The sequence below is a fragment of the Pithys albifrons genome, chromosome 7, assembly GCF_047495875.1.
Source record: "Pithys albifrons albifrons isolate INPA30051 chromosome 7, PitAlb_v1, whole genome shotgun sequence".
NCBI classification, from domain to species: Eukaryota; Metazoa; Chordata; class Aves; order Passeriformes; family Thamnophilidae; genus Pithys; species Pithys albifrons.
The window spans coordinates 2,041,983-2,058,987 of NC_092464.1; the positions used below are offsets into that span (position 1 = coordinate 2,041,983).

Below are 17,005 nucleotides of genomic sequence, written 5' to 3' on the forward strand. Positions count from 1 at the left end.
TCCAGGGATTCATCCAAGGATTCATTCAGGGATTCATCCAGGGATTCATCCAGCCCTGCCCCACTGAGTCTGCAACGTGCTGGGCACCTTCCCACCCCACTGGGATCCTGCTGCCATTCCCAAAGGGATGAGGAACCAGAGGCAGCCACTCCCTGCCCAGCACAGCTGGAAGGCCCTTCATTCATCCTGCTGGAGCTTCATTTGAGTCTTCAGTGGCCAAAAAGGAGGGGGGAAAAAGATGGATAAACCCTCTGGAAGAGCTGCAGTTCCCTGGATTGCCTCCAGCAGCAGTTCCCTGGGTTGCCTCCAGCAGCACAGAGAGGCACCTGAGAAGGAAGGAAGGAAAAGCTCCTCCCAAGTGTCCAAACCACCTCTCAGAAACCACACGAGGCAGAACTTGGAGAACTCCATTCCTTGGCTTTGAAGCCTCCAGAATTCCCCCAATCCCCAAAATCATCCCCCTGCAAATCCTCCTATGGAGGTGAGGAGGGCAAGGGAATATTTCTCAAGCTCCTTGAGGTGCTCAAGAAGCACAAATTTGAGGTGAAATCTTGTCCTCCCATTAATTTAGAGCTTCATCTCTCTGCATTTCCACATTTATCCAAAGTCCTGATTCTCCTTCCAGGTCCCACTTTGGTTCCAATTGTTGTTCCCAAGGAGTTCTGAGCTTTATTTACAAGGCAAATGTTCCTTTGGTGGATCAACCCCCCTGGTGACTTGGTCCTCAAAAGGGAATCAATCCATCTCCAATGGCACTCAGCAGCTGGAGCACATGGACAACCATGTCCTGTCTGCTCCCAGTGCTGCTCCCACAGCAATTGGTCCTCCCAAGAAGGTGCCAGCACCATCTTCCACGAGGTCACTTCTTCTTTGCAGGGCCTTTGGCATTCCCAGCAGCCTTTCCATTGCTTTTGGTGCCTCCTCCTGATCTTCCTGCTTCGTTTTCTTTCTTCCCACCCCCTTGTTTCTTGTCACTTGTGTCCTTTCCTCCCTTTTCTCCTTTTCCTTCCTTTCCTCCTTTTCCTTCCTTTTCTCCTTTCCCTCCTTTTTCTGCCTTCTCTCCTTTTTCTCCCTTTTCTCCCTTCTCTCCTTTTCCTCCTTTTTCTCCCTTCTCTCCTTTCTCTCCCTTCTCTGCTTTCCCTCCCTTCTCTCCCTTCTCTCCTTTTTCTCCCTCTTTCTTTTTGGCCCCATCCTTCCCTTCTTTCTGGTCCTTCTCCCCATCCTTCTTCTTGGTGCTTTTGGACTCCTCTTTCTTCCCCTGAGCCTTCTCCACTTTTCCAGATACAGTGGGAACTTCTTCCTTTTTTTCTTCTGCAACCTGAGCTGTAGGAAAGGATGGAAAAAGAAAACAAGAGAGGAGTTAACTTGGGTTGGGAACAGGCAGGAAAAGCCCCAAATTCCTGCTCCTTGCTGGAAATCTTGGACACAGGGAAAATATTTCTAATGGTTTTTTTTTTTTCCTCCTTTTTTCTCCATGATGAGCAGCTTTTCCTGGCTTGGTATTGAAAAGATATTGGGAAAAAGCAGAACTGGGGATTTCAAGGGGTGAGTGATGGATTTCATGGAGGAAATGGGTCCTCCCAGTAGGAACTGACCCAAGAACATCAACACAGAGTCCCAGCAATGACATTGGATGTGGAGTTGTCTCCTTCCCCAGGAGGGAACAGAAACATCTCTCCTGTAACCCAGCCCAGACCTGCCTTGGGTTTGGGGCTTTTGGGATTGGTGGTTTTCCTGTTTCTCTGCCAGTGGGATGTGTCTCCTACAGCTCAGAGAGGGGACAATCCTGAAGGTCACATTTAGATTAGATACTAAGAAGGGATTCTTTGTTATAAAGGTGGGCAGGGTGTCAATGAAGGGGCTTAACAGACATTTCCACTCTGTTTGGTCTCCCAGTGAGGGAAGGGAAAGTTGGGCCGAGCTGGTGGTGGGGAGTGGGTGGGAAGGGGAGAAATGGAGGAGATGCACCATGGAGAGGGAAGTTAGACAAGGGATGGAGGGACAGGACACAGGGAATGGCTTCCCATTGCCAGAGGGCAGGGACAGGTGGGATATTGGGAAGGGATTCCTGACTGGGAGGGTGGGCAGGGACTGGGATGGATTTCCCAGAGCAGCTGTGGCTGCCCCAGCCCTGGGAGTGTCCAAGGCCAGGTTGGAGCACCCTGGGACAGTGGGAGGTGTCCCTGCCCATGGCAGGGGTGGCACTGGATGATCTTGAAGGTCCCTTCCAACCCAAACTATTCTGGGATTCTGCAATTACACATCCTGGAGAACAGAAACTGTCAGGCAAACTCACCCTGAGAAGCTCCAGCCCTTCATCTCTGGGCAGTGGGTGGGAGGTGATGACCTGAGGGACAGGACACAGGGAGTGGTTTCCCACTGCCAGAGGGCAGGAACAGGTGGGATATTGGGAAGGAATTCCTGACTGGGAGGGTGGGGAGGGACTGGGATGGATTTCCCAGAGCAGCTGTGGCTGCCCCATCCCTGGGAGTGTCCAAGGCCAGGCTGGAGCACCCTGGGACAGTGGGAGGTGTCCCTGGAACTGGATGACCTTTAAGGTCCCTTCCAACCCAAACCATTCAAGGATTCAGGATTAGATAAAAAGGGATTTAATTCAGACCAAAGGGTTCCATTGATGGCTTTTGACCTGAGTCATCAACTCAAGAATTGGTGGGTTTGGGAGTTTTTGTGACAGAACAACAGGGGATGGAGGAGAAAGAGGAGACAGGCAGGGGAAGGAAGGTTTGGGTGGGATATTGGGAAGGAATTCCTTGCTGGGAGGGTGGGCAGGGACTGGGATGGATTTCCCAGAGCAGCTGTGGCTGCCCCAGCCCTGGGAGTGTCCCAGGCCAGGCTGGAGCACCCTGGGACAGTGGGAGGTGTCCCTGCCCATGGCAGGGAGTTGGAATTGGATCATCTCAAAGTTCCCTTGCAACCCAAACCATTCCATGATTCCCTGATCTTGGATTCAGTGCCCACATTGCAGCTGAGAGGTCTCCTCAGGGTCACTGGTTCCTCAGACTTTAATTAATCCAACAAAGTGTTTGGGAGCAGAAAACTTTTCCTCATTCTCCTTATTTTCCTACTCCTCGAAGTGGTTCCATTTCTCTAAAGTTCCACAGGCTGGAAAGGAGGGAAACTTGCAGATCCTGGGGAGCAACAGGTCACAGGGATTGCAGAGACACAGGAAAGAGAGAGGAGACAAAGGTGTGGAGAACACACAAAGGTGGGGAGGAAACTCAAAGGTGTGGAGAAAAACCAAAGGTGTGGAAAAAACTGAAAGGCATGGAGAAGACTCCAAGGTGTGAAGGAAACTCCAAGGTGTGAAGGAAATTCAAAGGTGTGGAGGAAACTCCAAGGTGTGGAGGAAACTCAAAGGTGTGGAGGAAATTTGAAGGTACAGAGAAAATTCGAAGGTGTGGAGAAGACAAAGTTGTGGAGAAAACAGAAAAGTGTGGAGAAAACTCAAAGGTGTGGAGAAAACAGGAAGGTGTAGAGAAGACTCCAAAGGTGTGAAGGAAACTCAAAGGTGTGGAGGAAACTCAAAGTTGTGGAGAAAAACTGAAGGTGTGGAGAAAACACAAAGGTGTGGAGAAGACTCCAAGGTGTGGAGGAAACTCAAAGGTGTGGAGAAAACACAAAGGTGTGAAGGAAACTCAAAGGTGTGGAGAAAATTCGAAGGTGTGGAGAAAGCAGGAAGTGTGGAGGAAACTGAAAGGTGTGGAGGAAAAGGTGTGGAGAAAACTTGAAAGTGTGGAGAAAGCACGAAGGTGTGGAGAAAACACAAAGGTGTGGAGAAAACACAAAGGTGGGGAGAAAATTCGAAGGTGTGGAGAAAATAAAGATGTGGAGAAAATCCAAAGGTGTGGAGAAAGCAGGAAGTGTGGGGGAAACTGAAAGGTGTGGAGAACATAAAGGTGTGGAGAAAACACAAAGGTGTGGAGGAAACTCAAAGATTTGGAGGAAACTCAAAGGTGTGGAGAAAACTCAAAGGTGTGGAGAAGACTCCAAGGTGTGGAGGAAACTCAAAGGTGTGGAGGAAACATGAAGGCGTGGAGAAAACACAAAGGTGTGGAGGAAAAGATGTGGAGGAAAGTTAAAGGTGTCAAGGAAACTCAAAGGTGTGGAGGAAACTCAAAGGTGTCCAGAAAACACAAAGGTGTGGAGAAAATCCAAAGGTGTGGAGAAAGCAGGAAGTGTGGAGGAAACTGAAAGGTGTGGAGAAAACTCAAAGGTGTGGAGAAAACACAAAAGTGTGGAGAAAACAAAGGTGTGGAGGAAACAAAAGTGTTGAGAAGACAAAGGTGAGGAGAAAAGCCAAAGGTGTGGAGAAAACTTGAAAGTGTGGAGAAAACACAAAGGTGTGGAAAACACTCAAAGATGTGGAGAAAATAAAGGTGTGGAGAAAAAGGTGTAGAGAAAACACAAAGGTGTGGAGGAGACTCCAAGGTGTGGAGGAAACTCAGAGGTGTGGAGGAAACTCAAAGGTGTGGAGGAAACACAAAAGTGTGGAGAAAACAAAGGTGTGGAGGAAACAAAAGTGTTGAGAAGACAAAGGTGAGGAGAAAAGCCAAAGGTGTGGAGAAAACTCAAAGGTGTGGAGAAAACTCAAAGGTGTGGAGGAAACTCAAAGGTGTCTAGAAAACTGAAAGGTGTGGAGAAGACTCCGAGGTGTGGAGGAAACTCAAAGGTGTGAAGAAAAAGGTGTGGAGAAAACTGAAAGGTGTGGAGAAGACTCAAAGGTGTGGAGAAAACACAAAGTTGTGGAGAAAATATAAAGGTGTGGAGAAAATTCGAAGGTGTGGAGAAAAAAGGTGTGGAGAAAAAAGGTGTGGAGAAAACAGAAAGGTGTGGAGGAAACTCAAAGATTTGGAGAAAACTCAAAGGTGTGGAGAAAAAGGTGTGGAGAGAACTGAAAGGTGTGGAGAAGACTCCAAGGTGTGGAGGAAACTCAAAGGTGGGGAGAAGACTCCAAGGTGTGGACGAAACTCAAAAGTGTGGAGAAAATTCGAAGGTGTGCAGAAAACTCAGAGGTGTGGACAGAACAAGAGTGTCAAGAAAACAAAGGTGTGGAGAAAATCCAAAGGTGTGGAGAAAAAGGTGTGGAGAAAACTCAAAGGTGTAGAGAAGACTCCAAGGTGTGGAGGAAACTCAAAGGTGTGGAGAAAATAAAGGTGTGGAGAAAAAGGGGTGGAGAAAAAGGGGTGGAGAAAAAGGTGTGGAGAAAACACAAAGCTGTGGAGGAAAAGGTGTGGAGGAAACTCAAAGGTGTGGAGAAAACCCAAAGATTTGGAGGAAACTCAAAGGTGTGAAGAAAAAGGTGTGGAGGAAACTCAAAGGTGTGGAGAAAACCCAAAGATTTGGAGGAAACTCAAAGGTGTGAAGAAAAAGGTGTGGAGGAAACACAAAGGTGTGGAGAAAATAAAGGTGTGGAGAAAAAGGTGTGGAGAAAACACAAAGGTGTGGAGAAGACTCCAAGGTATGGAGGAAACTCAAAGGTGTGGAGAAAACTCAAAGGTGTGGAGAAAACTCAAAGGTTTGGAGAAAACAAAGGTGTGGAGAAGTAAAAGGTGTGGAGAAAACTCCAAGATGTGGAGAAAACTCGAAGGCATGAAGAAAACTCAAAGGTTTGGAGAAAACAAAGATGTTGAGAAGAAAAAGGTGTTGAGAAAACTCCAAGATGTGGAGAAAACTTGAAGATGGGGAGAAAACTCAAAGGTTTGGAGAAAACACAAAGGTGTGGAGAAGTAAAAGGTGTGGACAAATAAAAGGTGTGGAGAAGACAAAGGTGTGGAGAAAACTCAAAGGTTTGGAGAAAGCAAAGATGTTGAGAAGAAAAAGGTGTTGAGAAGACGAAGGTGTGGAGAAAACAGGCCAAATGCAGAGAGGAGAAGCAGCAGAGAGTCCAAGGGCTGCTGGATCCCAGTGGAAAAGAGAAGCCCAGAGGGACAGGCAGGAGGGCAGAGCACTAAAGTCCTTGCAGGGCCATTTCATCCTCTTCTTTCAGCACGGGCAGGGAGTTGAGAGGTCTGGGCTGGCCGTGGCCAGAGAGAGTGAGGAGAGTTTCAGCAGAGCCTGTGGCACAGAAGCAGGAGAGGAGAGTGAGGGCAGCAGAGAGCAGAGACAGGAACACTCCAGGCCATCCCAACAGCAAATAAACCACTCATGGGGAACATGGAACTTCACACAACTCCTTTGTTTTCCTACTGACATCCCCCAACCCAAGAACTGGCCTTTAAAATGGTCCAATCCCTCTGGAAGATCTAAACATGGATTTCTTGGTGCTTTCTACAGATCTCCTGAAAGGAGGTTGTTGAAGGGAGAGGGTCGGGCTCTTCTCCAAGGCAATGAGAGATGGGACAAAGGGAGAGAGAACGAGGCTGGAGAAGGGACTGGAGCACAAGTGCTGTGGGGAGAGGCTGAGGGAGCTGGGGGTGTTCAGCCTGGAGAAGAGGAGGCTCAGAGGTGACCTCAGCACTGTCTGGAACTGCCTGAAGGGAAGTTCTGGCCAGCTGTGGGTTGGTCTCTTCTCCCAGGCACTCAGCAATAGGACAAGGGGGCACGATGGGCTCAAGCTCTGCCAGGGGAAATTGAAGTTGGAGATGAGAAAGAAATTCTTTGCAGAGAGAGTGCTCAGGGATTGGAATGGGCTGTCCAGAGAGGGGGTGGATTCCCCATCCCTGGAGGTTTTTCAGCTGAGCTTGGCCGTGGCACTGAGTGCCATGATCTGGTAAAGGGACTGGAGTTGGCCCAAGGGTTGGACTTGATGATCTGGGAGGTCTTTTCCAACCCAATCCATTCCGTGATTCTGTGATTCTATGGATGTGGCACTGAGTGAGAATCCACCATGTCTTGATCCAACCCCACTGTGATCACCAGCCCAGGGCACGGAGTGCCAGAGTGATCACAGTGGGGTTGGATCAAGGGTTGGACTTGATGATCTGGGAGGTCTTTTCCAACCCAACTGAGTCTATGATTCCTCCCAGTTGCACCAGGGAAGGATCAGATGGGATATTAGGGAAAAAAATCTTCACTGACAGGGTGGTTAAACATTGGAAGGGGCTGCCCAGGGCAGTGGTGGAGGCACCACCCCTGGAGGTGTTCGAAAAACAAATGGATGTGGCACTTCACAAAATGATTTGGTGGGAATGGTGGGATTTGCCCAAAGGTTGGACTTGATGATCTCGGAGATCTTTTCCAACCTTAGTGATTTCATGGTTCTCTGATTCCAAAGGAGTTTTACCAACAGAGAAACTCCCTGTTACCTAAAAATCTGGGTCTGCTGCCACAAATGCTGCAGGTTTGGGTTCATCTTAAAGTTGGGAGGGTTGATGTTCCCATAGGGGGGTTTATCTTCCCATGGGAGGGTTTATCTTCACATGGGAGGATTTATCTTCCCATGGATGGGTTTTATCTGCCCATGGGAGGGTTGATCTTCCCAGGGGAGGGTTTTCTCTTCCCATGAGAGGGTTTATCTACACTTGGGAGGGTTTATCTTAATATGGGAGGGTTTTATGTTCACATGGAAGAGTTTAACTTCCCATGGGAGGGTCTATGATCCTATGGGTGGGTTTACCTTCCCCTGGGAGGGTTGATCTTCCCATGGGAGGGTTTTCTCTTCCCATGAGAAGGTTTATCTTCACCTGGGAGGGTTTATGTTCCCATGGAAAGGTTTCTCTTCCCATGGGAGGGTTTATCTTAATATGGGAGGGCTTTATCTTCACATGGCAGGGTTTATCTCCACCTGGCAGGGTTTATCTTCACCTGGGAGAGTTTCGTCTTCACCTAGGGGGGTTTATCTACACATGGGAGGGTTTATCTTAATATGGGAGGGTTTTCTTTTCCCATGGGAGGGTTTTATCTCCACATGGGAGGATTTATCTTCCCATGGGAGGGTTTATCTTCCCATGGGAGGGTTTATCTTCCCATGGGAGGGTTTTCTCTTCCCATGGGAAGGTTTATCTTCACCTGGGAGGGTTTATGTTCACCTGGGAGGGTTTTATCTTCCCATGGGAGGGTTTGTGTTCCCATGAAAAGGTTTATCTTCCCATGGGAGGCTTTTATCTTCATCTGGGAGGGTTTATCTTCACCTGGCAGGGTTTATCTTCCTATGGGAGGGTTTATCTTCCCATGGGAGGGTTTATCTTAATATGGGAGGGCTTTATCTTCACATGGGAGGGTTTATCATCCCATGGAGGGTTTGATCTTCCCATGGGAGGGTTTATCATCCCATGGGGGGATTTTATCTTCCCATGGAAAGGTTTATCTTCCCATGGGAGGGTTTATTTTCACCTGGGAGGGTTTATCTTCACCTGGGAGGGCTTATCTTCCCATGGGAGGGCTTATCTTAATATGGGAGGGCTTATCTTAATATGGGAGGGTTTATCTTAATGTGGGACGGTTTATCTTAATGTGGGAGGGTTTATCTTCACTTGGGAGGGTTTATCTTCACCTGGGATGACTAATCTTCCTTTGAGAGGGTTTATCTTCACTTGGGAGGGTTTATCTTCACCTGGAATGACTAATCTTCCTTTGGGAGGTTTATCTTCCCATGGGAGGGTTTATCTTCACATGGGAGGGTCTATCTTCACATGGGAGGGTTTATCTTAATATGTGAGGGCTTTATCTTCACATGGGAGGGTTTTATCTTCCCATGGGAGGGTTGATCTTCCCATGGGAGGGTTTTATCTTCCCATGGAAAGGTTGATCTTCCCATGGGAGGGTTTATCTTCATCTGGGAGGGTTTATCTTCACCTGGGAGGGCTTATCTTCCCGTGGGAGGGCTTATCTTCCCATGGGAGGGCTTATCTTAATGTGGGAGGGTTTATCTTCACATGGGAGGGTTTATCTCCACCTGGCAGGGTTTATCTTCCCATGGGAGGGTTTATCTTCCCATGGGAGGGTTCATCTCCACGTGGGAGGGCTTATCTTAATGTGGGAGGGTTTATCTTCACATGGGAGGGTTTTATGTTCACATGGGAGGGTTTTATGTTCACATGGGAGGGTTTATCTTCACCTGGGAGGGTTTATCTTCACCTGGGAGGTTTCATCTACCCATGGGAGGGTTTATCTCAATGTTGGCCCCCCCAAGCCCCACAGAGAGCTCTGCCCTCAGCACAGAAAGCAACCCCAGGGGAGGAGGAGGGTGTGGGCAGGGCGTGGGCATGGCAGGTACCTCCAGGGATCTCGGTGAGCTCGCTGAGGGGCGGCACCGTGTCCAGCTTGTCCGCGTAGTTCTTGGCCGCCTGGCGCTGGGCATAGCGGGCCTCGATCTCCTTCTTGGTGCGAGGGATGCGGCACTTGAAGATGCAGCACAGGGTGATAACTGGGCAGAAAGAAGGGAAAGAACAGCACTTGGGTCAGGCAGGGTGGGCCTTGAGCTGGGACACGCCAGGAGGAAAGAGCGGGGAAGAGGAACCTCCAAGGTGGGACCTGCAGGTGTTTCCATCAGTGGCTGAGGGACTTGGGCAAGGTGTTAAAGTCACCGAGTCACCTGGAAAGAAAGAGGGACCTGGAAATAAAGAGGGACATGGAAATAAAGAGTGACATGGAAATAAAGAGTGACATGGAAATAAAGAGTGACATGGAAATAAAGAGGGACCTGGAAATAAAGAGTGACCTGGAAATAAAGAGGGACATGGAAATAACGAGGGACCTGGAAATAAAGAGTGACATGGAAATAAAGAGGGACCTGGAAATAAAGAGGGACATGGAAATAAAGAGTGACATGGAAATAAAGAGTGACATGGAAATAAAGAGGGACCTGGAAATAAAGAGTGACCTGGAAATAAAGAGGGACATGGAAATAACGAGGGACCTGGAAATAAAGAGTGACATGGAAATAAAGAGGGACCTGGAAAGAAAGAGGGACCTGGAAATAAAGAGGGACCTGGAAATAAAGAGTGACATGGACATAAAGAGTGACATTGAAATAAAGAGTGACATGGAAATAAAGAGGGACCTGGAAATAAAGAGTGACCTGGAAATAAAGAGGGACCTGGAAATAAAGAGGGACCTGGAAAGAAAGAGGGACCTGGAAATAAAGAGGGACATGGAAATAAAGAGTGACATGGAAATAAAGAGGGACCTGGAAATAAAGAGGGACCTGGAAATAAAGAGTGACATGGAAATAAAGAGGGACCTGGAAATAAAGAGGGACCTGGAAATAAAGAGTGACATGGAAATAAAGAGGGACCTGGAAATAAAGAGTGACATGGAAATAAAGAGGGACATGGAAATAAAGAGTGACATGGAAAGAAAGAGTGACCTGGAAATAAAGAGTGACATGGAAATAATCAACTGAAAATAAAGAGTCACCTGAAAGTACAGAATCAGCTGAAAATACAGAATCACCTGAACATAAAGTCACTTGAAAAGAAAGAATTACCTGAAAATAAAGAGTCACCTGAAAATAATCAGCTGAAAATAAAGAGTCACCTGAAAATAGTCACCTGAAAATTAAGAGTAATCTGAAAATAAAGAGGCACCTGAAAGTACAGAATCACTTGAAAAGAGTCACCTGAAAATACTCACCTGAAAGTACAGAATCAGCTGAAAATAGAGTCACCTGAAAATACAGAACCACGTGAAAATACAGAATTGACTGAAAATAGTCACCTGAAAATAGTCACCTGAAAAGAGTCACCTGAAAAGAGTCACCTGAAAAGAGTCACCTGAAAAGAATCACCTGAAAATACAGAATCACCTGAAAATAAAGTCACCTGAAAATACAGAATAACCTGAAAATAAAGAGCCACCTGAAAATAATCAGCTGAAAATACAGAATCGACTGAAAATAATCATTTGAAAATAAAGAATCGCCTGGAAATACAGAACCACCTGGAAATAAAGAGTTACCTGAAAATGAAGAATCACCTGAAAATTAAGAGTAATCTGAAAATAAAGAGCCACCTGAAAAGAATCAGCTGAAAATACAGAATCACCTGAAAATAGTCGCCTGAAAATTAAGAGTAATCTGAAAATAAAGAGGCACCTGAAAAGAATCACCTGAAAATACAGAATCACTTGAAAAGAGTCACCTGAAAAGAATCACCTGAAAATAATCACCTGAAAATAAAGAATTGCCTGAAAATACAGAACCACATGAAAATACAGAATCACTTGAAAATAAAGTCACCTGAAAATAAAGAGTCACCTGAAAAGAGTCACCTGAAAAGAGTCACCTGAAAAGAGTCACCTGAAAATACAGAATCACCTGAAAATAAAGTCACTTGAAAAGAAAGAATTACCTGAAAATAAAGAGCCACCTGAAAAGAATCAGCTGAAAATACAGAATCGACTGAAAATATAGAATCACCTGAAAATAATCATTTGAAAATAAAGAATCCCCTGGAAATACAGAACCGCCTGGAAATAAAGAGTCATCTGGAAATAAAGAATTACCTGAAAATAATCATCTGAAAATAAAGAGGCACCTGAAAATAAAGAGGCACCTGAAAATACAGAATCACTTGAAAAGAGTCACCTGAAAATACTCACCTGAAAGTACAGAATCACCTGAAAATAAAGAGTCACCTGAAAATAAAGAGTCACCTGAAAATACAGAATTGACTGAAAATAGTCACCTGAAAATAAAGAGTCACCTGAAAAGAGTCACCTGAAAATACAGAATCACCTGAAAAGAAAGAATCACCTGAAAAGAAAGAATAACCTGAAAATAAACAGCCACCTGAAAATAATCACCTGAAAATACAGAATCACCTGAACATAAAGTCACTTGAAAAGAAAGAATTACCTGAAAATAAAGAGTCACCTGAGAATAATCACCTGAAAATACAGAATCGACTGAAAATAATAATTTGAAAATAGTCACCTGAAAATAAAGAACCACCTGGAAAGAAAGAATTACCTGAAAATGAAGAATCACCTGAAAATTAAGAGTAATCTGAAAATAAAGAGCCACCTGAAAAGAGTCACCTGAAAATACAGAATCACCTGAACATAAAGAATCACCTGAAAAGAATCACCTGACAATACAGAATCGCCTGGAAATAAAGTCACTTGAAAAGAAAGAATTACCTGAAAATAAAGAGGCACCTGAAAAGAATCACCTGAAAATAAAGAATCACCTGGAAATTTAGAATCACCTCAAAATAAAGAACACTCAGCTTGGGAAGTGTTTTGGTCTCTCAGTTCCTTTCAGCTCTTTAAATAACTTTTTATATGTTCTTATTTATAATACATTGAATTTTTTCTAATCACAACCTGAGAAGTGTTTTGGTCTCTCAATTCCTGATTTCAGCACTTGAAATATCTTTTTATATGTTCTTGTCTATAATACATTGAATTTTTTTCTAAACTTGGGAACTATTTTAGTCTCTCAATTCCTGATTTCAGCACTTGAAATAATTTTCTTTGTATGTTCTTATCTAAATTACATTTAATTTTTGTCTGAACACTCAACCTGGGAAGTGTTTTGGTCTCTCAATTCCTGATTTCAGCACCTGAAATATCTTTTATATGTTCTTGTCTATAATACATTGAATTTTTTCTGAACCTGGGAAGTATTTTGGTCTCTCCATTCCCACTTTCAGCACTTGAAATAATTTTCTTTATATGTTCTTATTTATAATACATTTAATTTTTGTCTAATCACAAACTGAGAAGTATTTTGGTCTCTCAATTCCTGATTTCAGCACTTGAAATAATTTTCTTTGTATTTTCTTATCCATAATACATTTAATTTTTGTCTGAACACTCAACCTGGGAACTGTTTTAGTCTCTCAATTCCTGATTTCAGCACCTGAAACAACTTTTTATATGTTCTTGTCTATAAAACATTGAATTTTTTCTGAACACTCAACCTGGGAAGTGTTTTGGTCTCTCAATTCCTGATTTCAGCACTTGAAATAATTTTCTTTTTATGTTCTTATTTAAATTGCATTTAATTTTTGTCTAATCACAACCTGGGAAGTATTTTGGTCTCTCAATTCCTGATTTCAGCACTTGAAATAATTTTCTTTGTATTTTCTTATCCATAATACACTTAATTTTTGTCTGAACACTCAACCTGGGAACTGTTTTGGTCTCTCAGTTCCTTTCAGCATTTTAAATATCTTTTTATATGTTCTTGTCTATAATATATTGAATTTTTTTCTAAACTTGGGAAATATTTTGGTCTCTCCATTCCCACTTTCAGCACTTGAAATAATTTTCTTTGTATTTTCTTATCTAAATTACATTTAATTTTTGTCTGAACACACAACCTGGGAAATATTTTAGTCTCTCAATTCCTTTCAGCATTTTAAATATCTTTTATATGTTCTTGTCTATAATACATTAAATTTTTTTCTGAACTTGGGAAGTGTTTTGGTCTCTCCATTCCCACTTTCAGCACCTGAAATAATTTTCTTTGTATTTTCTTATCCATAATACACTGAATTTTTGTCTGAACACTCAACCTGGGAAGTGTTTTGGTCTCTCAGTTCCTTTCAGCACTTTAAATATCTTTTTACATGTTCTTGTCTATAATACATTGAATTTTTTTCTAAACTTGGGAAATATTTTGGTCTCTCAATTCCCCCTTTAGCACTTTAAATAACTTTTTATATGTTCTTATCTATAATACATTGAATTTTTGTCTGAACACACAACTTGGAAACTGTTTTAGTCTCTCAATTCCTTTCAGCACTTGAAATAATTTTCTTTGTATGTTCTTATCTAAATTACATTTAATTTTTGTCTGAACACTCAACCTGAGAAGTGTTTTGGTCTCTCAGTTCCTGATTTCAGCTCTTTAAATAACTTTTTACATGTTCTTGTCTATAATACATTGAATTTTTTTCTGAACCTGGGAAATATTTTGGTCTCTCAATTCCTTTCAGCCCTGGAAATAATTTTCTTTGTATGTTCTTATCTATAATACATTGAATTTTTGTCTAATCACAACCTGGGAAGTGTTTTGGTCTCTCAATTCCTGATTTCAGCACTTGAAAAAACTTTTTATATGTTCTTGTCTATAACATATTGAATTTTTTTCTGAACTTGGAAACTGTTTTAGTCTCTCAATTCCTGATTTCAGCACCTGAAATATCTTTTTATATGTTCTTGTCTATAATACATTGAATTTTTTCTGAACCTGGGAAGTATTTTGGTCTCTCCATTCCCACTTTCAGCACTTGAAATAATTTTCTTTGTATGTTCTTATCCATAATACATTGAATTTTTGTCTGAACACTCAACCTGGGAAGTGTTTTGGTCTCTCAGTTCCTGATTTCAGCACCTGAAATACCTTTTTATATGTTCTTGTCTATAAAACATTGAATTTTTATCTGAACACTCAACCTGGGAACTATTTTGGTCTCTCAATTCCTTTCAGCACTTTAAATATCTTTTTATATGTTCTTGTCTATAATACAATGAATTTTTTTCTAAACTTGGGAACTATTTTGGTCTCTCAATTCCTTTCAGCACTTTAAATAACTTTTTATATGTTCTTGTCTATAATACATTGAATTTTTGTCTGAACACACAACTTGGAAACTGTTTTAATCTCTCAATTCCTGATTTCAGCACTTGAAATAACTTTTTATATGTTCTTATCTATAAAACATTGAATTTTTGTCCAATCACAACCTGAGAAGTGTTTTGGTCTCTCCATTCCCACTTTCAGCACTTGAAATAATTTTCTTTGTATGTTCTTATCCATAATACACTTAATTTTTGTCTGAACACTCAACCTGGGAATTATTTTGGTCTCTCAATTCCTGATTTCAGCACCTTAAACATATTTTATATGTTCTTATCTATAATACATTAAATTTTTTTCTGAACCTGGGAAATATTTTGGTCTCTCCATTCCCACTTTCAGCACCTGAAATAACTTTTTATATGTTCTTATCTATAAAACATTGAATTTTAGTCTGAACACTCAACCTGGGAACTATTTTGGTCTCTCAATTCCTTTCAGCATTTTAAATATATTTTTATATGTTCTTGTCTATAATATATTGAATTTTTTTCTGAACCAGGGAATTATTTTGGTCTCTCAATTCCTGATTTCAGCACTTGAAAAAACTTTTTATATGTTCTTGTCTATAATACATTGAATTTTTGTCTGAACACACAACTTGGAAACTGTTTTGGTCTCTCAATTCCTTTCAGCATTTTAAATAACTTTTTACATGTTCTTGTCTATAATACATTAATTTTTTTTCTAAACTTGGGAAGTGTTTTGGTCTCTCAATTCCTGATTTCAGCACTTGAAATAATTTTCTTTATATGTTCTTCTCTATAATACATTGAATTTTTATCTAATCACAACCTGAGAAGTATTTTGGTCTCTCAATTCCCACTTTCAGCACTTGAAATAATTTTCTTTGTATTTTCTTATCCATAATACACTGAATTTTTGTCTGAACACTCAACCTGGGAAGTGTTTTGGTCTCTCAATTCCTGATTTCAGCACTTGAAATATCTTTTTATATGTTCTTGTCTATAATACATTGAATTTTTTTCTAAACTTGGGAACTGTTTTAGTCTCTCAATTCCTGATTTCAGCACCTGAAATACCTTTTTACATGTTCTTATCTATAATACATTGAATTTTTTTCTGAACTTGGGAAGTATTTTGGTCTCTCAATTCCTTTCAGCACCTGAAATAACTTTTCATATGTTCTTCTCCATAATATATTGAATTTTCCCTGCCCTGCTGGGGCAGAACCTTCCCCCTCTTTGGTGCCCAGGACCAGGAGCTGCACAGACCCTTGGCCAGGCTGCCATTCCAAAGCTCCTGCTGCCAATCCCGCTGCCCATTCCCTGCTCTTTGGAGTCTCCAGGAGAAGTCCTTGGCCTGGGCAGTGCCCTGAGGGTGTGGTGGCACCTGAGGAATGGGCACAGTTGGCAGGAGTTGTTAGCCCTGGAGTTTGGGGAGTGGGGTTTGCCCAAACAGGGCAGTGAAGGGAAAGGAGATGCCCAAAGAGCCTCGTGGGGACCACCTGGAGACCTCCAGGGATGCCCAAAGAGGCTCATATTGGCCACCTGGAGACCTCCAGGGATGCCCAAAGAGCTTCATGGGGACCACCTGAACCCCTCCAGGGATGCCCAAAGAGGCTCATATTGGCCACCTGAACCCCTCCAGGGATGCCCAAAGAGGCTCATATTGGCCACCTGGACACCTCCAGGGATGCCAAAGAGCTTCATGGTGACCACCTGGACACCTCCAGGGATGCCTGAAGAGCCTTATGGGGACCATCTGGAGACCTCCAGGGATGCCTAAAGAGCTTCATGGGGACCACCTGGAGACCTCCAGGGATGCCCAAAGAGGCTCATGGGGACCACCTGAACCCCTCCAAGGGTGCCCAAAGAGCCTCGTTGTGGCCACCTGGTCACCTCCAGGGATGCTCAAAGAGCCTTATGGGAACCATCTGGAGACCTCCAGGGATGCCCAAAGAGGCTCATATTGGCCACCTGGACACCTCCAGGGATGCCAAAGAGCTTCATGGTGACCACCTGGAGACCTCCAGGGATGCCCAAAGAGCCTCATGGGGACCACCTGGACTCCTTTCCAGGGATGCCCAAAGAGCCTCATGGTGTCCACATGGAGACCTCCAGGGATGCCCAAAGAGCCTCGTTGTGGCCCCCTCACCTGCAGGGATGCCCAAAGAGCCTCATAGTGGCCACCTGGAGACCTCTAGAGATGCCCAAAGAGCCTCATGGGGACCATTTGGACACCTCCAAGGATGCCAAAGAGTCTCCTGGGGAGCACCTGGACACCTCCAGGGATGGCCAAAGAGCTTCATGGTGACCACCTGGACACTTCCAGAGATGTCCAAAGAGCTGCCCAAAAAGCCTCGTTGTGGCCACCTGGGCACCTCCAGGGATGCCCAAAGAGCCTCATGGTGACCACCTGGGCACCTCCAGGGATGCCCAAAGAGCCTCATGGGGACCACCTGGACACTTCCAGAGATGCCCAAAGAGCCTCATGGTGGTCACCTGGAGATCTCCAGGGATGCCCAAAGAGCTTCATGGTGGCCACCTGGGTACC

The 17,005-nt window shown here is 43.6% G+C and overlaps 1 protein-coding gene across 1 annotated transcript in view; it reads right to left on the reverse strand.

Annotated features, from left to right (window-relative positions):
• Window positions 1-335: 335 nt before the first annotated feature.
• The window catches only part of TMIE (transmembrane inner ear), a 33,279-nt gene continuing 16,609 nt past the window's right edge, over window positions 336-17,005 (reverse strand). Inside the window, exons 3-4 of the mRNA XM_071560201.1 lie at window positions 9,176-9,325; window positions 336-1,323 (exon numbers count right to left, since the gene is read on the reverse strand). Of these exons, the coding sequence (XP_071416302.1) occupies window positions 860-1,323; window positions 9,176-9,325 (614 nt within the window). The 3' untranslated portion in view covers window positions 336-859. The remainder of the gene's footprint in view (window positions 1,324-9,175; window positions 9,326-17,005) is intronic.